This window comes from Pteropus vampyrus, unplaced genomic scaffold (assembly GCF_000151845.1).
Source record: "Pteropus vampyrus isolate Shadow unplaced genomic scaffold, Pvam_2.0 Scaffold65, whole genome shotgun sequence".
In the NCBI taxonomy this organism is placed as follows: domain Eukaryota; kingdom Metazoa; phylum Chordata; class Mammalia; order Chiroptera; family Pteropodidae; genus Pteropus; species Pteropus vampyrus.
This window is the reverse complement of record NW_011888846.1, coordinates 94,417-115,897: the sequence shown is the minus strand read 5'-3', so window position 1 is coordinate 115,897 and position 21,481 is coordinate 94,417. Positions and strand designations below refer to the sequence as shown.

The 21,481-nt window shown below is 46.0% G+C and overlaps 1 protein-coding gene across 1 annotated transcript in view; it reads left to right on the top strand.

Moving 5' to 3' along the window:
- The window catches only part of LAMC2 (laminin subunit gamma 2), a 51,419-nt gene that overhangs the window by 17,075 nt on the left and 12,863 nt on the right, over nucleotides 1–21,481 (top strand). Inside the window, exons 2-11 of the mRNA XM_011361262.2 lie at nucleotides 6,789–6,924; nucleotides 9,758–9,856; nucleotides 11,939–12,075; nucleotides 12,874–12,996; nucleotides 13,911–14,100; nucleotides 15,857–15,969; nucleotides 16,892–17,107; nucleotides 17,723–17,905; nucleotides 18,490–18,735; nucleotides 20,750–20,895. Coding sequence (XP_011359564.2) covers nucleotides 6,789–6,924; nucleotides 9,758–9,856; nucleotides 11,939–12,075; nucleotides 12,874–12,996; nucleotides 13,911–14,100; nucleotides 15,857–15,969; nucleotides 16,892–17,107; nucleotides 17,723–17,905; nucleotides 18,490–18,735; nucleotides 20,750–20,895 — 1,589 coding nt within the window. The remainder of the gene's footprint in view (nucleotides 1–6,788; nucleotides 6,925–9,757; nucleotides 9,857–11,938; nucleotides 12,076–12,873; nucleotides 12,997–13,910; nucleotides 14,101–15,856; nucleotides 15,970–16,891; nucleotides 17,108–17,722; nucleotides 17,906–18,489; nucleotides 18,736–20,749; nucleotides 20,896–21,481) is intronic.

Sequence of the window (21,481 nt, the reverse complement as noted above, 5' to 3'; positions counted from 1 at the left end):
GTCTGGAAAGAAACGTGTTTTTCTGAAGTCTGGGTTCCTTAGGGCATGTTGGTTTGAATTCTAGTACCAAGAGGCACAGGATTACTTTTCTTGGCAGACGGCAGTATTTGACCCAGGAACAAAGGAACTTTGAATTCTTCCAGTGATAGTTCCTCATATCCACGACTATCTGACCAATCTCTCGAAAAATAAGGGATTAGAAAGATCCGTTACTGGTGCTATGCTAGGTGCTAGCAATATCAAGTGGTACTAATAGAAGACACAGACAAATAAATAGGCAGATTAAAGTCTTTCCCAGGCTTGTTAACAAGAAAAAATAGAATTAACAAATAAGAAGGACCTAACGGGGTGGCTGGTTCATAGGTGGGATCTTGTTTGTTTGTTTTAAATGTATCACCCCGTGCTATATTCGCAGAACTGTAATTTTGGGGCGTGTGTGCATGCGCGCGCGCACGCGCGCACACACACACACACACACACACACACACACACATTGTGCTATATTCATTGAGGGCAGACAGTAAAGACAAGTTAGTAAAAATAACAAGGGAGAGATAGGCAGTTCTGTTAAATAAGTTGAGTTTTTTTAAAAAACTACTCTATTTGTCTATCATCTTGGCAATATCTGTTTCTTCTCTTTGCTAGAAAGTGTTTAATAGCATACTATGATAAATATTAACATGCCTAAAGGGTGTACAGCCAGGCCGGCACGTGGTAATCGCTCAGTGTAGCTCCCTAGAATCAACTCATAGCAGAACCTGAAATAATCTAAAAACAGGCAGATTTGGGTCCAGCCGCGAGTTGCTGGTAGAATGTGTTGGGGACCCTTATAGAAAACTGGGGTGACCATGTGGTGATACAGACCCATATCCCAGCAATCACTCTCCAAATTGCCAGAGTTGCTGTTACAATGTGGTTTGAACCAGATTTGCTGAGCTTTGTGGCATAGAATCAGCATCTAGAATCTTTTGGATTCAGTAGTTCTCCCTACGAATCAAAACACCTCACAAAGGAAAACTAAAAGAAAAATTATTCCATTAAAATGGGCACTTAACCTCTCTGCAGAGCCCACATTGCTGTAGGTAATGCGGCTTTCTTGGAGTCACTGGATTTGGGTCATACCAGCAAAATGATCAGAGAAGATGGAACTAGAAATGTAATTGGCTCAGCTGCAGACAGGGTGATTAGTCTCAGAGCAGACAAGCTAAGCCTGCTGCTTAGCAAGGAGAGATGCTAATGAGGGAGTTGTTGCATCCTCTCTTCTTTTCATAGTGTAGTCCATTGCCCGCCTAGCAACAATGAGTCTGGCTCTTGCTTTTCTTTTGGGGAACAGTTACCCCTGACTCAGTGTGCTTAGTCTGGGGGTAGGAAATGGTGGAGCCCAGCGATGATTTCCGTCTTATATTGTAGCAAACATGCATTACTCACTCACTCTGTAGCAGGCACTATTCTACATGCTTTCATCCAGCAATTAATTTAATCTTCACAAATAACCTTATGAAGAGGGTGCTATTATTATTTCCATTTTACAAATGCGGTAGCAGAGGCTTAGAGAGGCAGGTGGAGAAACTTGTCGAAGGTCGTAGAGCTATGTGAGTTCCAGCCCAGGTGTGCGGATGTCGAAGATCATAACGTGGTGGGTTTTGGAGCTGGACAGCCTGGGCTCAAATCTTGGCACTTCCACCAGTGTGATGTCCCTCTGGACATACTCCTTAACCTCTCGCTACCCCACTGTCCTCACCTATAAAAGGGTGATCACGTTATTTACATTACAGGATCACATGAGGATAAAATGACGTTTGTCAAGCACGTGGTGAACAATGCAATAAATTGTGTTTCTTATTAGGACAGAGGTTAGGGTCCCAATCCCCTGGAACACTGGCTTGCTAAAATATCACCTTCGAGCATAGAAAGAAGCCTGGTAAAGGCCATATGTTTGGTCTACAACTATTTATTAACATTTTATTTATTATTAACATATGGCAGTGAATTGTTATTTTAACTGTGGGGAAATTGAGACCTAGAAGAGTTAATGAATGGCCTGAAGTTTCTCAGCGAGTGATTACAAGAGCTCAAGTTGTAATCCAGATGTTCTAATCAAGAACTATTCCCCCTTATACCCTTCATATGAAAAAACAAAACAAAACAAAAAAACAAAAAACAGACAAACAGAAAAACAGAATGGTATCTTTTTATCTCCAACAACAGAAAATTAGATGTTCAGGAAAAACTTTGTAGATATTCTTTGCTAAGATCTGGGTAATGCTTTATACTTCCCCAGAACATATTCATAGATGCTGTCTTCTTTGTGTGTGTACTGACACACTCCACCCACCATTACATAGATGAAGGGGCTAAAGCTCCAGAGCCCCAGCTGCCTGGGCTGCTTGCATGTTGGTGGCAGAGACTGTCCTCTCCATGTGCCACCTCCGACTGCATGTTGGCTGCACAGATCACTAAACCAGTGGCACGAGGTTAATTCCCTATGTGATTTCTCAGTCTCCAAATCAAACCAAAGGATATTTTCACTTTCAAATAATAACTTCACAAGGGAACTTGTAGTATATTCAATTTCAAATGCAGAGGAATGCATTTTAGAAAAACTGCTATCATTCCATGTATGGTAAATGAAGGCAACAGCATTAATAATTGCCAAATTGGTCACAGATTTGGACTTCACATCAATTTCTCACAAATATAGCAATGGGGCTTGTTTTTAGATGATGACTTTGTGAGCTCAGCAGTAAGGCCGAGTTATTTTCGACTCTTGTAACCACATGCGTAAGATTTAGTAAGCACCTGATAACCTTTTGCAGATATTTTAAAATTCACTGTGTGTGCATGTATGTATTTGTTTCTCCTGTGACACCTACATTCTTGAGATCTGTGTGGACATCAATGACATTGGACTTATTCTCTTAATTTTATCAATTTTTATGTTCCTGACAGCAGATTACTCAGACTGTATCATTCGAGTTATTTAAAATATGCCTTAAATAATAATTAATTATTATTCCATATAACTCTTAAATAATAGTCATGTCATTTAAAAATGCAAGTATATTTACTTTTAAAGGGTTCTCAAAAAGGAATTTACTCTCTTGGCTTAAATTTTAAATATTAATAATTTTAGAATGCCTTCCTGAATCCTCAAATGCATGTAAACTATATCTACATTAGCCTTAAGGTGTTCGTTGGGACACAAACTGTGAACAGGAAGCTGTTCTTCATCTGTTTTTGAAACTCGATTGTTCACGGCCCCTAAGAGTAGCTTGTGATGTAGAAACTGAGACAGGTCTTTTTATACTAAGGAGACACTTTGAAAACCCAGTGCTATTATTTTGGAAGTTTAGGAACATGAAATAAAGTAGCCATGTGAACACTAAGAACTTGTGTACTTTGTAAGGCTTAAAAGAGGCCTAGAGATAACAGTATAAACTACGTTTTTTGGAGCACCTACTATGCATGAGATACTGAATTAGGCACTTGATATATTTTAACTCAAAGTCTTACGACAGCTCTATTAGGTATAGGTATAAGTTTTTATCTCCACTCAAAAGAAGTAGTGAGTGAGCAGTTTGCCCCAGGATACACAGCTAAGTGGCAAAGCTGGAATTTGAAGTGAGATCTACTGTACATCAAAGCCAGGCTCTTTTCGTGACCCCCGGTGTCTAGAGCTGTATTCGCTGGATGATATTCTATGGTACACTGTGTTCCTCAAGATAATAATAGGTGTTGCCTGTGAGAATGTCAAATAATATTTGAAATCGCTGGCATTAAAAAGTTAAACAGGCTTCTTGCCTACTGAATGTACTATTATGTTTTAAATCTGTAAAAGATTTAGTGTGTACCATTTCCCAAACTCTTGAGCACAGAATGCCTATTTTCATGAGGTGACTATTAATACCCCTCAGAACGCTGTTTTGTAGAGTGCTTTTTCAGGCTATTTGGGCCAAACCCAAAAGCAAAGTACGGTCTTCTCCATCTTATAAGAATAATTCATTTCTGAAAAACTACTGTGGAGTTTTCTTAAGTGAAAAGCATAATTTCCATTAATTTGAATGGAAACAAATGGGTTTCTGAGTTCCAGATCAATTACCATTTGTGTTAAAAAAACAAAACAAAACAAAACAACTAAGTTGTATTAAAGAGAGATGACTTCTATTTAATGTTATTTATCAAAGCATAATTTAAAAAATAATATTTCCATCTTAGCTCTGCTGACCGAAGAGCAGTGAGTGTGGCGATCTCTAAATGCCAGACACAACAGCCTCTCTCCATCCTCCTCTGGCTGAACGCTCTCTTGCCTTAGATCCGGAAGACTTTTCCCTTCCTTTGATCCTCCCTTAACCCTCCTCGCTTTGGCTTCTGCTGTCCTGAGACTTCTCCCCACCCTAATCCCCCCTTTCCTTTCATCAGCGATGTTCCATTTCTGTTCGAGGCACTTCCTCCCGCTCTCTATCTGCTCCCAAAGTACTGTCACGCTTCCTATTACTCTGTGTGCTGACGCCTCCTAGAACATCATCTCCAGCCTCTCTCTCGAGGCCCGGATTCACATTTCCATCGTAATCCACAGCTGGAACCTCGAGTTCGCTATGTCCAAAACGGAACTCATTTTCTTCTCTTGCAGTGTTCAACCTGAGAGCCTGCTCCTCCTCAATCTTCTTCCTGGTAAATAGCATCGCATTCCATTTTGTTGTGTTCCCTGGGACCTTGGTGACATCTGTGTGATCCCCGCCCCCTACCATCCATTTCCCGAGAGTCACCAAACTCTGTTCATTCTTCATCCTCAGTGTTTCCTTCCTACTCTCCGCTCCCAACTCCTGTGCTCCGGGCCATCATGTCACAGCAGGATTCCTCTTACAGGAGCCTGCTGGCCTTCCCCTCCTCACACTATCCTGTTCATTGCTCTAGAGCCGTCTTTCTAAACTGACAGTCTGATAGTTCCCTTATTACCCACAAATGGGTCTGTTATCCTTCTGTTAGCTTTTAATTCATTAGTTGATAGCATGAGCTGATATATCGAAAGTGCCTGACTCAGTGTCTCACGTGTCTTGGGCGCTCGAAAAATGTAGTTCATACTCTTATCACCGAGGGCCCCTCAAGCCTTTCAGGGTTGACATGGAGTCTGTCACAGACTCTGACTGTGAATGTGACTAATTTATTTCATGCTCCACATGTGGCATAAAAGCCTTTTTTTTTTATAAGGCACAGAGTCAATACCTTTATTGATTTGAATTGTACCTACCAGTGAATGAAAAGTTCACAGGAGAATAATGGATTAGAAAAAAAGGAGCAACTTTTAAGTATTTCGTTGGCTGTATAGAGTATAAATAGCCTGTCACAATTAGTTGAGCTATCTGGATTATTTCATAGTTTTGCCAGCCGCAGGGAGATTTTAAAGCAGGTGAGGCCTCGCCAGCTTCCACCTCATCTCTTGGCTTCCATCAGCCCCTTTCACAGCAGCCCCATCCTCGTTCTCGGCATCTGGGCTTTAATCCAGCGGATTCCTGGGCTGCTTCTTTGTGCCGAGCACAGTGCTGGGCCCTGGGGACACAGCAGGGAACGTGAGCTGAAGTCATCATAAGCGAGCGGGGCTAAGAACTGGAGCAGGGGTGGGAGGGGTATTCGAGATATGTGAGCCGGAGAATATTTCTCTAGAGAAGTGATATTTAACCGAGACCTGAGTGCTGAGAATGGGCCAACCCAGGGAAGTCTGGGGCAAGAGCGTTCCAGGCCGAGGGGGCAGCAGGTGCAAATGCCCTGAGGATGGATGAAGTTTACCCCTTTCTAGGAACAGGGAGAGCAGCTGGAACTTAGTGGAGGACGGAGGGAGGTGGGGTAAGAGAGGTTGCGTCTCGTGGGCCAGGATACAGTGGGAGCCACCAGCAGACCTAAACAGACGAATAATAGGATCCAAATTCCATTTTAGAAAGAGCACCCTGGCTTCTATACATAGAGAATGCAGGCAAGAACGCAGGCAGGGAGGAGAGCGAGAGGCAGGGTCTAGGGAAGGGAAGATGGAGGCTCGAACTGGGCTGGTGGGAGGGGAGGTGCTGAGAAGTGGTTGGGTTCCACAGTGGCACATTTCGTTATCCTGAGAACCTCTTGTCTTTCACCAGCGCTCAACCTGCGAGGACTCATTTACAGGGAAGAGCATGTCTGTAAAAATCAATCACGGGACAAGTGCTCTAGTGCTGTAAACTGGGCGAGATGCATAGGTCCTTCAGCCCTCACAAAGGGCGATGCTCCGAGGATGAGAGTTTCTACCCCTCCAGGCTGGTGGAGACATTTTTAGTCAAGAGGCCTTTTTGTACTCAAAAAAAAAAAAAAAAAATCACACCATTCGAACACTGACCCTTAAAAGGTGGCTTTTCCCTGCCAGAAATAAGGGAGAATATTGCCCGCTTTCTCATGCCCGTTCTCTTCAGGGCGGCCCGTGTACTCATTCACTAATTTTCTCCCTTCTTGAGACCTCAGAGATTTGACAAATTTCTTTTAAAAAGCTGTGGCTTACACACTACTAATTGAAATGAAGCAGATATGTAAATTAAGATGCTTTCAGGAGTCATTTCCATTTCCTTCCCTGAAGAAGACATCCTTGGCTGTCAAAACTCTCCCTAATGGGCAGATTCACACGCAGACATGTGAGAGAACTGCTAGAGGCAGCAGGCGGCGGTTGTTACTTAGTGTTTATGGCACTCCCGGGGAGTGACAGTTGCTTCCTAATGCCGTGTAAATGACATATTTCCTCTTCTTCTTTCCTTCCCCTACCATGTCGGTTACAGGTTCTCTTAGCGCGCGATGTGACGACTCTGGACGGTGCAGCTGTAAGCCAGGTGTGACGGGAGACAGGTGTGACCGATGCCTGCCAGGCTTCCACACACTCACTGATGTCGGGTGCACCCAGGACCGAAGGCTACCGTAAGCACCTACACCCACCACTGCTGCCTCTGCCATGAGTAATGACAGTTATATTGACATTAGTGACCGCTTACCTTTCCTGAGCACCTACTGTGTGCCAAACACTGCCTTGAGAATTTCATATGGCTTATCTCATTTAACCTTCACAAAAAACCTGTGAGGTTGAGATGAAAATTATACTCATGTTGACGATAATAAACTCATACCATGTGAGGTGAAATAAGTTGCCTGATGTTACTGGTGAGGGTGAACTTAGTATTCGGGCCCAGAGTTTGGGCTCTGGAACCATGTCCTCACCCCAACAATTTGCCCCCCTTTAGACGAACTGGGAAGGAGGTAAAGAATCTTCAAATTCTAACCTGGGACTCGTTTCGACGCCAATGAATTTGGAGTAGAAGAACTTTTCTGCATGACTTTAATCCCCGTTAGTTTGAAGCATCCTCTATCCCTCCTCCCAATCTTTTCTGGAAAAAGTTGGAGCTTACATTACAAATCATACAACCAATCCAGCGATGCGGAGCTGGCAGGGTTTGGGGATGGTTTAGAGGAGGGGGATCTCGACAGCAAAGCCATGAGCTAGAAGATTCCTTTGTCCGCGGAGGAATCACGTCCCCGTTGCCCGCTTTTCCAGCCCCTCGTCCGCATGCGCACTGTCCCCCCAGCCACGCTCGTACCGTCCCCGTCATCGTCGTCTCAGGTCCTCTTGGCTTCCTGGACGTTCTCTTTCAGATTGTGTTCGGAGACCCTTCCCGGGGCCCGATCTCCCTTTCACAACTTGTTAAAACATGAAGCAGATCATATCACTTCTCCGCTTGCAACCCTCTATTCGCTCCCTTTCCCGCTCAGAATGAGATCCGCCCTTCTCATCAATACCCAGCAGAGCCCTGCCAAATCCCCACGCCCTCAGCGGCCTCAGCCACAGGCTCCCACTCAACTTCTCACTACCTCCCCTGGCACCGTGCATTCGGGCCACCCCAGCCATCCTTCCCTCCTTCAAAGGAGCCAAGCATATGTGACCTTGACCTTGGCCTAGAGCTGCCTCTCCTCCTGCAGAGCCGCACAGAGATTCCTGGGGCTCTATCCCCGCCTCGTCCACCTCCTCACGGAGGCCTTCCTTGACCAGGCCCCACCCTCCGTGTTCTGACTCTTGTTTTATTAAAATCTCTTATTTTCTATACATATTTGTCTGTCTCTCAAACTAGCATGTGAGCCCCATTGTGGCTTTGTCTTGTTCACTGATGTATCTGCTCAGGAAGAGGCATGTAGGGGTGTTCCAGCTCAGCTACAGCTGGCATCTGCTTTATTGTCATTGCTATTCCCATGTCTGCCCTGCCTGAGACTCCTAGAGAACAGGAATATGTCCCATGTCCTAGTATCCCCGGGGCTTCAGAGAGTCCAGATGAGTAGTTTGGAGGGGCTAAGACAGGGAGGAGACCATGGGAATGGAAAGGTGAGGATTGGGGAAGAAATCTGCAGGAAGCCGGACAGGATGTGGCGTCTACTCGGATGAAGAATATAAGGGAGAGGGAGGAGTCGAATTCAGGTTTGGGCAGGATTTAAAGGGAGTCATAGGGCAGTTGGAGGAAGAGCAGATCAGTAGGGAAAAGACCCACCAGTTTTGGACCCATGAGATAAATACATATCATTAATTGTGTGCCAAACTGAGTGACAGAGACCAGTGCTTTGACCAGTCAGCTATCTGTACACTTAGTCACTAGTTAAAGTACTAGTCTGCATGAGACAAGGTGATGGTGGCTAAATTAAATAATGAAAGACTTCATTGGGAATGTCTTGCCAAAAAACAAATAAACAGACAAACAAACAACCCAGCCAAACTCAGCAATTCTGCTCCTAGGTGCACACTCAAGAGATATGAAAACATATATTTGCACAGAAACTTGTACACAGATGCTCACAGCCACATTATTCATAATTGCTAAAAAGCAGAAACAACCCAATGTCCATCAGCTGATGAATGGATAAACTAAAGGTGGTATGTCCATAGGATGGGATTTTATTCAGCCATAAAAAGGATGAAATGCTGGCTCAAGACGTGACATGGATGAACTTTGAAAACATACTGAGTGAAAGAAGCCAAGTGAAAGGCCACATCTCATGTGATCCCATTTATAGGAAATGTTCAGAATGGGCCAATCTGTACAGACAGAAAGTAGATTAGGGGCTGCCTAGGGCTGGGGGTGGGAAGTGTAGGGGGTGAGGAGTGGTAGGGGGCATCGGTAAAGGGCCCAGGGTTTCTTTCTGGAGTGATGAAAATGTACTAAAGTTGTGGTAATGGTTGTTCAACTCTGACAAGCTACTAAAAACCATTGACTGTACACTTTAAATGGATGAATTGCAGAGCATGGGGATTCCATCCCAATAAAGGTGTTACCAAAAGAAAGGATGAAATGAACGAAAATAACAAGTAGATGGAATCAATCATGATGAAAGCAGACATCATTGAATTAAACAAGAGAAATAAAAAAAAAAAGTCAACTGAACCAAACAGTCAACCGAACTAAACAGTCAGTGATGAGTTGGGTTTACTTTCCAGCACAAAACCCCTCCTCTCTTTAGGGGCAGGTAGCAAACAGTTTGTGGACTGGCTGCCGCCCACAGACCACACTCGGAGTAACGCTAACGTAGACAAATGAGTCCTTAATTAAAGGGCCCGAGAGAGATTAGCATGGGCGAGGGTAGCTAAGCGAGACCTCATCGAGGATGAAAGATTCGCTCAAGTCGGTGACATTTGCTCATGAGCACTTGATCTTTGTGTGTACACTTGCAAAACATTTTGAAACACATCCCTAATTTTCTTTTCCTTCTTTCCCAGGGACTCCAAGTGTGACTGTGACCCAGCTGGCATCTCGGGGCCCTGTGACACGGGCCGCTGTTTCTGCAAGCCTGCTGTCACTGGAGCACGATGTGATAGGTCTGTGTGAACTGTGGCCCTACATACAGAGCAGGGAGGGTCCCCTTGGCAACCAGCATGAGAAGCCAACCTCTGAGTGCAATTGTGGAAAGAGGACACTTAACGAATGAATGTTGATGACCTTTTTTCTGCCCTCTGTCCTCAAAAACTAGGCTTTAAAAAAAAATACAACTGAGCCTCCAAATCTCACTGGACTCCATGTTTTTGCTGTGGCTTCTCCTTGTGTACACAACGGTAGAGGCACAGGGCCCCAGTGAGTCCCCTCCCCAACTCCAAATCCCAGGTGCTCTGACACAAGGTGCAATTATGAGGTCATGTGACTCAGCTTGCTCCTAGGAAAGGCCTGCCCTAATTAAACGTGTTGGGAACATTCTAGTAAGAGGGAATATCGCAGCACATGGCCATATTTAACCATCATGCAGAAAAGGAGCCGCCCAGGGTTGGCACGGCGGTTGCATGCACACACACGAACCAGGGAAGATGTAAGAGCCTTTTGGGCCCCGTGCCATATTGGGGCAGGTGGCCCAGTGAGGAGAGATCCACCTCAGCTGTTCCCTACAAACCACCCAGACTTAAAGCTCTGCCCTTGCCTGGGACGGTTGGGAGCAGAGGGCTGTGAGCCCGGCCCCAGAGGTAAAGGCTTCCTCCTCATCACCTTAAAAGTAAGAAAGCAGTTCTTTGGCATCCTGCCAATCACTTATACTTGGGCAGAGGAAATGCCAGCGACGTTCTGAACTCGTGTTTTCAGGAGGTTCTCCGCTGCTGAGGTTGGGGTGGGGAAACATAGCTTCAGGATTTAAAGAGGAGTCACTTTTTGAAAAAGTTTTTAATCTCAAAATGTAACACAGAAATGGAAAACCTCGTAAAACAAATGTCAGCACCACCAAATATATAAACTAGACCTTTGCTAAAAAAGGGGCCGTCCCAACGACACCTCCTCCCTCCCTAGAAGTGACCACTGTTCTGACTTCTATGGTTTTCTCCTCCTTACTTTTCTTCTTAATTTATTTTGCAAGTGCATCCATAAACACCACCCTTTAGTTTTGCCAGATTCTCTTCACTTCCTTCCCCTCCCTCCTTCCTTCCTTCCTTCCTTCCTGCCTTCCCTCCCTCCCTCCTTGTTTTTCAATCCTTTTAATCTCTCCTCCATAGATGTCATAATGATTTTTTTAACCCTCGCCCTGTTTATTTATTTACAGCTGTCCTCTGAAATATCACAGCTAACTTTCTTTTCTGTGATTTTGCACAGCAGATTAGACCACATGATTTAAAGGCAGCTATATCTGAGTTTGAATCTTGCCTCAGCCACATAACCAGCTCAATGACCTTGAACAAGCTTCTTAACCTCTCTGGTCTTGGTCTCTTCATCTAAGAAAATTGGAAATAATAATTCCTATTTCACAGGGTTTTGGTGAGGATTAAATGAGAGAGTACATACATAAGGTGCCTGGCATATCATAAGTGCTAAATAATACCAATAAATGATATTGAAATGATCATTATTTCATGTGGAAGGATGTAGTTAACTTGAACGGAGAAAAAGTGACTCCCCTTAACTTCCCCTGCTCTTTTCTCTGTGACCCCAACATCTGGGACTTGTCTGGAAGCTGCGGTCCTCAGAGAAGCCCCTGGAGGGCTTGATCTGGGAGCAGAGGCGGAACAACAGCCTACACTTTGCTTTTGTAGGGAGCCACTAGCCGTCCTTTGTTATACCCTCACCTGCCCCTCTCCTCTGTGGGCCAGAGCCTGGGTACAAAGGGCAGGGATGGCGGGCCACGCCTAGTGGTCTGGTGGGGGGTGGGTCTGTACAGCCGAGTGGGTGCCGAGACTGGAGCATTTGCCTTCCGTCACTGGCCCCCACCTCCCACCCTTTAGCCCCGATTAAGCCCTTCCCTTGAGGGGCTGTGACTGTCCCACAGGTGGTCTGGGACAAGGGTGGTGTATGCCACTTAGTATTTCCCACCTTTGAGAATAAAAAGATCCAGACGGGGGAGAAAGTAGAAAAGATCAGTCATCACATTCTCTATATTTGAATAAGAAATAACCTATAGCATTGTCCTGACTTCTAAAACTCCACTGCAGGTGTCGACCAGGTTACTACCACCTGGATGAGGGAAACCCTGAGGGCTGTACCCAGTGTTTTTGCTACGGGCATTCAGCCAGCTGCCGCAGCTCTGGGGACTACAGTGTCCACAGAATCACCTCTACCTTCCATCAAGGTAAAGCGTTCTGTTTTCTGAAATTCAGTTTTCAGCATCGTATAGGGCTCTATGCTGACAGATAACCACCTTGCCGTGCATAGGATGGGACCCTCCAAGCATCTTTAGTGACTCTCTTCTAGCTCTTAATGTGTGTTATCTTGACAGGGCGATAGGCAGACCTGATGTCTTGAAAAAGTATAGCTTAATGGTTTGCTCATACCAGTGTGTGAATAACTTAAAAGAATAACCAAAAAGAGACCAGATTTTCATCTCCCTGCATTTCCCATCCCCATCTGTTTCAAAACCACAAAAGAAACATTTATTGGATTGGAGAGTTTATGAGCGTTTTCCTGGAATTCACGTTCACTAACAATACTGTTTTCACATACAGTACATAAGTTATTTTCTGTGAAGTTAGTTTCCAAGCTACAAAGCACCGTAAAAATATGGGAGATCGATATGATTGCAACTCTAGAGTTTCGCTTTAAATGTACTGGACCCTCTTACCTCACTAAGGCCAGACCCTGTTTATATAAATAAACTAAAAATCTAAATTACAGGTAGACGAAAACGTGCTCTCTTGTTACAAAATCAGACTCAAAGACAAGTAGTCAGCATAGCTGTGGGATGGGAGCAGGTGGAGTCGAGACCCAAATAAAGAGGCACAAGGGGACTTTCGAGGACCATGCACGAGTGTAGAAATATGAAGCAGACCCCAGCTGCTAGCCACCGCTAGCATTTTTTTGGCTAGCAAGTCTTGCCTTGTTTATCTCAATGGACGGTTTATCTGAATGCAGTGGTTTTATTTTGTTTCAGGTGCTGACGACTGGAAGGCTGTCCAAAGAAATGGGTCTCCTGCAAAACTCCATTGGTCCCAGCGCCATCGAGACGTGTTTACCTCGGCACAAAGATCAGACCCCGTCTATTTCGTAGCTCCTGGTACGTATGGCATTTTTCCTCCAGAAGCCAACCTATAAGACTAGGAAGTCAGGACAGAAAAATGGAGTTGCCAAATGCAGTATCTCCAGAGGACAGCTGGGGACAGAGTCATGGCATCGACAGAGGAGAACGGGGTGTTCAGGCAGTCGGACTGGGGTGAGGTTCCTACTTCGGTCAAGTGGGAGGTGTCTAGGCTTCCCACCAAGACGAGACATAAGGACTGTGGTCAACTCTGTGGGTCTATTGAGAAGCAGATGGAAAGGCCAAACTGGGGCATTTCTTAAAGCTTTAACCACTTGGAAATTACATAGATAGATAGATAGATAGATAGATAGATAGATAGATAGATAGATAGATAGATATAGATAGATAGATATATGTCTACATATTAGTCAGTGGTATAGAAAAGCTGAATGGAAAAGCTCTGGCTAGAATTCTATTCCTAGTTCAGGTCCTTAGCTAACATGTGATTCCTGGGTAAGTTGTCCTCTTATTTAATCTTTCCAAGTTTCAATTCTCTCAGCTGCGAAACAGGAATAATAATGCCTGCCTCCGAGAATTATTGCCGTCAGATGTGATGACGTTTGCGAAAGCATTCCGTAAACTCTGAAGCTTTACGTAACAAATGGCACTGTTGCTGCTATATCTTTACGCACTGGTCTGTCATGTAGATGGAATTGTCTCGCAAGGAGGCCCTTTTAGCATCTCAGTAACTTACCCTCCTTTGTAGCCAATAGCGGTATGGCCACATCCAGTGCCATGAGCTGGCTTTTCTGGAATGTGGTTTGGGGCGGGGAGGCAGGTGTGTAATACAGAACTCCAACAGAAGTTGCCAACATTGGTGCAAACTTGCTCACTCGTTTGCTTCTCCAGTTTCACAACTGATCTCAATCTTTTCAAATTTTACTGCACAGCCAAATTTCTTGGGAATCAGCAGGTGAGCTATGGGCAAAGCCTGGCCTTTGACTACCGCGTGGACCGGGGAGGCAGACACCCATCCGCCCACGACGTGATCCTAGAAGGTGCTGGTCTACGGGTCACAGCTCCCTTGATGCCGCTTGGCAAGACACTGCCTTGCGGGATCACCAAGACTTACACGTTCAGGTAAAAAGCAAGACTGTCCATGGGTCAAGTACAGCAAATTGTGGTTGAAGTCTCGTCCCTTTGTTCATTCATTCAACCACCATTCATTGTTTCTACAAGCTTTTCTGGGCCCCTTTTACGTAACAGCCATGGTGTCATGTGCTGAGACAGGACATGATTCCTGTCCTCAAGTCCCTGAGTGGCTCATGGGAGAGAAAAACAAACACGATTACAGTGCAGCTTGTAAGTGACGAGATAGACAAGGTGGACACACACATAGGCACAACTAACCCCCATTGGAGCGATCGAGGAGACGTGTCAAGCAGAGAGCCACTTTCTAAACGGGGAGAGGCTAACAAGGCAGTGGAACTGTCATGCCTGAGGAAGTTTGGGGTTTAGGAAGTTGCAGGTAGATAAGCAGGAGTGGAGCATGGAGTGGGGGAGGGGAATACAGCGAGAAGTCAGGTCAGAGAAAGAGGTGGGCTGAGGTCGCGGACGGCCCTGTGTGTCTAAGGAGGCTGCACATTATCCTGTGGAATGGGAATTTTGAATGGTGGGTACAGAGAGGTCTGGGAAGGGGGCCGTGCCTTCTAAGTGCTCAGTACTGATTAGCAGCTTGGAAAGCAAGATGAAGAAATTTGGCCTTTGACTTCTAAGAGTTCATGGTCTAGTAGGATATATGACATGCCAACAAGCAAACATAATACAGTACGATCATCGCTTCAGTGGTGGTGCATGTTCATGGGGAATCGAGAGGAAAGAGTATCTAATTCTGCTGGAGGAGTCAGGGAAAACATCACAGACAAGGAAACGTGGGCTGAGAACAGAAGGAAAGCCCAGGGCCTTCCCAGGGACAAAAATCAGGACAACCTGTTCACAGGAGTATATGTGGGGATGTGGAAAGCCATAACACAGCGGGGACTGGCAAGCAATATTCATGGCTGCCACATAGCATGTGCAGGGGAGATGGACAGATAAGGTGGAAAGGACTGGAAAAGAACCCAGCACAGTGAGCCTTGTACGTCATGTCAAGGTGCTGAGATCTTGTCCATGTCTGTACAGTGACGGGAAGCCGCCGAGACACTGAGAGTTTGAGAAGCCACATGATCGGCGTGGAGGCTGGGTGTGAGCGCCGTGAGGAGGGCAGTTTGGGTAGGGTCCTTCATTGGACCATTAGAATACAAACCAAGTGCACAGTAAATTGTCGTTTAACGAATCAGAGAATGAAATGAAAGAGTTGGGGTTGTTCCTTGAATTGCTATTCCAGGAAAAAAATAAAACAGCATAAAAAACAGTGCAGGGGCTGGTGATGGGATGCAGTGAGGCACTATGATGCCCGGTTAGGAAGGGATTCGATGTGGACAATGTCGAAGGTGGAAACTGACTTTTAAAAAGAGTAAGTGAAATACGCTTAGATTACAAATCATTTAAACAACAAAACCGAAAATGAATGGTTGCTCCAGAGGATGAGAGCTTCTTGAACTCAAAGATGTTTCTAATATTAGGTTTCGCATGACCAGGAATAGAAAGTGGTCTCTGAGGACATGGACCAGCACTGGATGCCATGACCCCTGGAGCTCTGGGATGCCCTCCATTATGTCCTGTGGGGCTTCTGCTCCCCATGGAGTGAGAAAGCTATGTGCCTACAAGGATGTGGCTCCCCGTCCTGCTGGCTCCTCTCTGCAGGACTGCCAAGGGGCATGATTTGTATCAGGTTTCCAAACGATAGGATTTTTAAAGAGTTGTATTTTTAAGCTTTTGCTTTTAAATCGTGCAGATTAAGTGAACATCCAAGCAGTAATTGGAGCCCCCAGCTGAGTTACTTTGAGTATCGTCGGTTACTGCGGAACCTCACGGCCCTGTGGATCCGAGCTACCTATGGAGAATACAGTAAGCAACTGGGAGAAACGGATTTCTCTGTTCTTAGGTTTTAGTTTAATTTGCTTCCGCTCTCTATGGTTCAGCTACCAAACAAGTCGATAAATTACTTGATGGCTTTGATGTACAGTCTCGGAAGGGGTCTAAAATTTTATATTCTAGAAGAGGTCGTTAAAAAGGAATATTTCTGTAAAAAGAGGTCAGCACCAATGAAGAACGAGTCATGTCGCTTTGCTAAACGAGTCTCCAGATTTAGATGAAAGCTGATTATTTGAAGAAGATGATCTATAACAAATGGGCACATTCCCTTAGCTAGGAGACAGGATCTATGACACAGCCTTTATTCCTAGGGTAGCTTTTCTTTGGGGATTATACTCCTAGTTACCATGTTTGGACATCGTCATATATTCTGCTCATTCCTCTTGTTGAACTTCACCTGTTGAGCCCTCCTAATCCTGACTGAAATTATTTAAATGAGAATTTCTTCCAATTTTTAGCCCCCATGTAAAAAGGAAGCATGGCCGACATGCACCGTTTCCATGTCCCTAATGCAGTGAATAAAGCGGGAAGTAGAAAAGGCGTTTCCTAACAACTTAGTGAGTCTTTACTATGTGACAGGCATGTTCTCTCATTTAATTTGCACGACTTCTGCAGTTGAGGAAACACAGTCATGCAGAGGTTTATGTTATTTGCTCAATCTGCACAGCTAGTGTGTGGGGGCGGTGGGGTGGTGGGCAGCCAGAATGCAAACCGTTGTTTCTGGCACCAAAGCCTGGGCACGTCCTCGTGAGGGACCGCTATCCCTTTACGCATGGCATGGTGAGTGAACACCACCTGCCTTCGATAGTTAAGACAAATAAAATCCAATTGAGGCCTGACTTTAGATCTTTGCACCTTCCCGCTGGCTTCTTCTGACCTGTTCCCTCCGTTGCAGGTACCGGGTACATTGACAACGTGACCCTGATTTCAGCCCGCCCCTCTGGTGCGCCAGCACCCTGGGTTGAACAATGTGTATGTCCTGTTGGGTACAAGGGGCAGTTCTGCCAGGAGTGCGCTTCTGGCTACAAACGAGATTCAGCCAGACTAGGACCTTTTAGTACCTGTATTCCATGTAACTGCCAAGGAGGAGGGACCTGTGATCCAGACACAGGTGAGCGAATGGTACCTGGACCAGGTGGCTGGGGGTACAGCCAGGTGATGAGGGTCTCCATGGGAGAGAGAGAGCTGTATAAGAAGGACCGTAGCTGAACTCATTTCGGAGATGGGAAAGGATTAAGGAAATGGGGCTGGAGTCAGGGGAAATGGACACGGCGTCCTATTCCACTCAATCCTTTTCATTTTGGAAATGCCACAGGTTGTGGGAAAAGCACTAGGTTCCAGGAAATGGCTGTCATGGTTCAATGCTGGGTGGGGAGCTGGTGTCGAGTTGCAAGAATAGTACTGGGAGATCAAAGGCTGTGTCAGGGCCTGGATCAATGTGCTGACAAATGGTGTCAGGCCGTGGGGGCGGGGGGCGCGGTGCTAAGTTATGGATAGTAAAGGAAGTGTGGATGTACTTAGCATGGGGCCGTGAGGGGGAGATTCAGGTTCGCGGCCACGTTTAGAGCTGGGACTAGGGCAGAGGTGAATGCCAGGGCTCAGACACCGTGAAGAAAGCTTCAGAAAGGAAGGCTTTGAGCTACTGAGCTCCGACCCCCGAATTACAGGAAGCGTGGACTTTTACCCCGCTCCTCTGTCTGCCCTTCCATTCTCCCCTGCCTCCCAGGAGACTGTTACTCAGGGGACGAGAATCCTGACGTCGAATGTGCCGACTGCCCCCTCGGTTTCTACAACGACCCGCACGACCCCCGCAGCTGTAGGCCCTGCCCGTGTCGCAACGGGTTCAGCTGCTCGGTGATGCCCGGGACGGAGGAGGTGGTGTGCAACAACTGCCCCCTCGGAGTCACCGGTGAGGCCGGCGCCCGCGTCCCCTTTTCCTCGTGCCGTTTGGGTACCCAGCTTCTATTCCGAGGAAGGTCTAGGGAATTATGATTCCTTGGGGTTGTTGTAAGTGGGCTCATTCTGACGATGAGACTATTTTGATGCCCAAGGGGCGAAGTGGATGGAGGAAGGGCGGAGTGTACGGGAAGAAACCTCTAAAGCTGTTGTAGGAGGTTTGTAATTATGAGATGAAGTTCTCAAACAAAATACATGGTTTAACTCGGTTTTTAAAGATGAACCAAGGTCATGAAGGAAAATGGAAAATGTAGAGACTTTTAAATGTCACGTCTCCCTGCTGGTCAGTCTGAAAGAAGAGACCATGCTTTCGCAGGAGCCTTGGGCGTACTGCTCCAGACCTGGCTTTTCCCCGACCGTCTGACTGGCAGGGAGGCTCGGAGCGGTGCTGCTGGGGTCTAGAGCCCCGACCCGCTGGAGGGAAGAGCACGCCCCCTGCCCTGGGAGCCCGCTCCTGAGGCTGTGGTACGTTTGGCCTGAGCATCTGCTCTTGCTGCCGGTAGATGACCACTGGGCGTGGCCGTTTGTTTCTTCCAGGGGCCCGCTGCGAGCTCTGTGCTGATGGCTACTTTGGGGACCCCTTTGGGGAACGGGGCCCAGTGAGGCCCTGTCAGCCCTGTCAGTGCAACAACAATGTGGACCCCAGTGCCTCTGGGAACTGTGACCGCCTGACAGGCAGATGTCTCAAGTGCATCCACAATACAGCTGGTGTCCACTGTGACCAGTGCAAAGCAGGCTTCTTTGGGGACCCCTTGGCTCCCAATCCAGTGGACAAGTGTCGAGGTAGGACTGCATCCCAGACGGGTTGGACAGGGCGTGTGTGTGAGTGTGTGTGTGTGTGTGTGTGTGTGTGTGTGTACATGTGTGTGTAGACACATAAGCTTGCCAGTGTGTACACGTGTAAGACTGTACAAATCAACGAGGCCAGCAGCCGTTCATGTCATGATGCTCCTTTGGTGTCTCTGACCAGCTGGCTCATGAACAGCCCAGATCGTTCACCTGTTGAAGCCCGTAAGGCCAGTTTCCCCAGCAGCAGGGATGGAAGACTGAGCCGGAGGATGCTGAATGGGTTAAAGCTGGGTGGGAGAAGTGGAAAAGGTCAGGTTTACATTCTTAAGTGGAAGCGGAGAGAAAACGGGGCACATCTTCTGCCAATGCCAAGGCCGGGAGGCAGGAAGTGGTGCCACACCTGTTACAGGAGAATAACAAATGCCTTGAGACTGAACCTGAACAAACTGAGGGGCCGTGGGGAGTGGGCTGTAAAGTAGGTTAAGGGACACTCTCAGGAAGTCCGTGTCACAGAGCAAATAAATGGCCAGCTGGAATCGATGCGCAGAAGGCTGCCAGTCGAAGCGTCTTCCAGAGAGACTCGGCTTCCAAGCGGCATTCCTAGGACTGCTTCAGATCGAAGCATGAACACGCAGGTTGTGCAGGCCGGTGCTTCTTCCACACCTCTGCACCGGTTATATCCACGAGGCAAGTTTAGTTCTAGGGCACTGGTCCGCCCCGCAGACATGCCCCTTACTCGCAAAGGTCCCAGACCAGCCTGGTGCCCAGAACTCAAGAGCTTGTTTATTATAAGGTCCAGAGTGGCTCTGGGGACCCAGATCAGAGGACTCCTGGGACTCCTGAGGACTCCATGCAACCCAGGGCTTCTGACCGGGGGCACGAATCCCATCTGCCCTGATCCCAACCTGTGGGTTCACTGTAATATGCTAGAAAGTACCCCGAGATAGGAAGACCCCCACATGATATCTTGGCAGTACTAAGTTCAAGTCCAGTTTTTTTTTTTTAACATACCTATAGTATTGTGTTGATTATAGCAATTAATCTCTCTGAGCTTCAGTTTCCTCATTGGGTGACTAATATTTAACCAAAAGGGGTTGCAAAGATAAAGCAGCATATGAGAAAGTACACTGTAAACTATGTAATTCTAGCTATAAGGCGCTATTAATAGAGATTTCACTGGCTTCTAGAGCACACATTTCTTCACTCAGCCATCTTTCGTCAAGCAATGTGGAGCTCGATACTAAAGAGCTCATATGCTAATAAGGAAGACACACAAATTTGTAAGCAAATAATGACAGTACACTTAGATATGGGATCCCATGTCTGAATGCTGAGTGTTTTGTGAGCACCAGAGATAGAGCAATCCAGAGAATTGCCGTAACTCCATTAGAGCAATGTCTCACCCACTGTTACGTCCTCAGCTCCTAGAACATAGATGCTCAAGCAATTTGATTGGATGAATAAAGTTATTGCTTTCTTTCTGTACTTTCTACATCAAAGGCAGCAGGGCAGAAAGAAAAGAGCATTGCCTTTTTCGAAGTTCTCATTCCAGCTGGCCATTTATTTGCTCTGTGACCTTGGACCTCTCTGAGCTCATATTCCTCATCATTCCTGGACAACCTCAAGATGACTGTGGAAAGAATTCAGGCCCTGGGCATAAAAGACCCAGAAGAAATGTTATTCACCTTATGAGCAAAGCCGAAGTGCCTGCTGAATGGCTGACAGGCTTACCATTTAACAGGAGGAAAAATATAAGTGCCTCCAGAAAGGACAGACTATCGTAATATTTCTTCATCCACACACACACACCAAACAGACTTGCCAGGTGATTTCTAAGACTGTATTAGGAATGTGCTTGGAGGCATAGCTAAGAGATAAATCTAACACAGTATGAATCGTTGACACAATATGAATGCTGACTTAATCTTCTTCCTTTCGTTTTGCTATATGTCTCCAGTTTCTGGAATTTGCTTGATATGAATGTTTTCTATTTGTCTTTTGTCTCTAGCTTGCAACTGTAACCCAGTGGGCTCTGAGCCTGTGGAGTGTCGAAATGATGGCAGCTGTATTTGCAAGCCAGGATTCGGTGGCCTCAACTGTGAGCATGCAGCATTAGCCAGCTGTCCAGCTTGCTACGATCAAGTGAAGATTCAGGTGTGCATGCTAACCAACCCTCATCCCCACGAGTAAAAGCTTTAAGTGTCTAATGGGTGGTTTTGTCACAGATTTAGGACCTTCCTAGTCTCCTAAGGATGGTGGTGAGGGTTATTATTTTTTTTTAATTGTAGTATTTTAAAAAGTTCTGTATAATAGTAATAAGACTTCCGATTTATGTTCTTATATATACCATTTTCAAAACCCCTTTCGCAGATATTATCTTATTTGATACACATGATAATTTAGTCAGGTTGGCAGAAAAAGCATTCTGACCTCAGGTTTTACTGAGCAAACAAAGTCTTGAAAAATTGGCAATTTTTTAAAGTCGCATGGCCAGGTGGAACCAAGAATCTCACCCATGTCCCCTGACTCTGAGTTCAGTGCTCTTTCTACTATAATATGCCACTTTCTAGGATGTTTTTCCAAGTGATGTTCTCGTAAAACAAACAAAGAAAATCATAAACATACAAAAGGTATAAGGAGTCCAAAAGGTGTCAAGGCTATCTAAGCAGAAATAGCCTCCATAAATTTCTCATTCATGCTGTTAATTATTAAATACGACCTTGCCGGGGTGAGGTGTCGG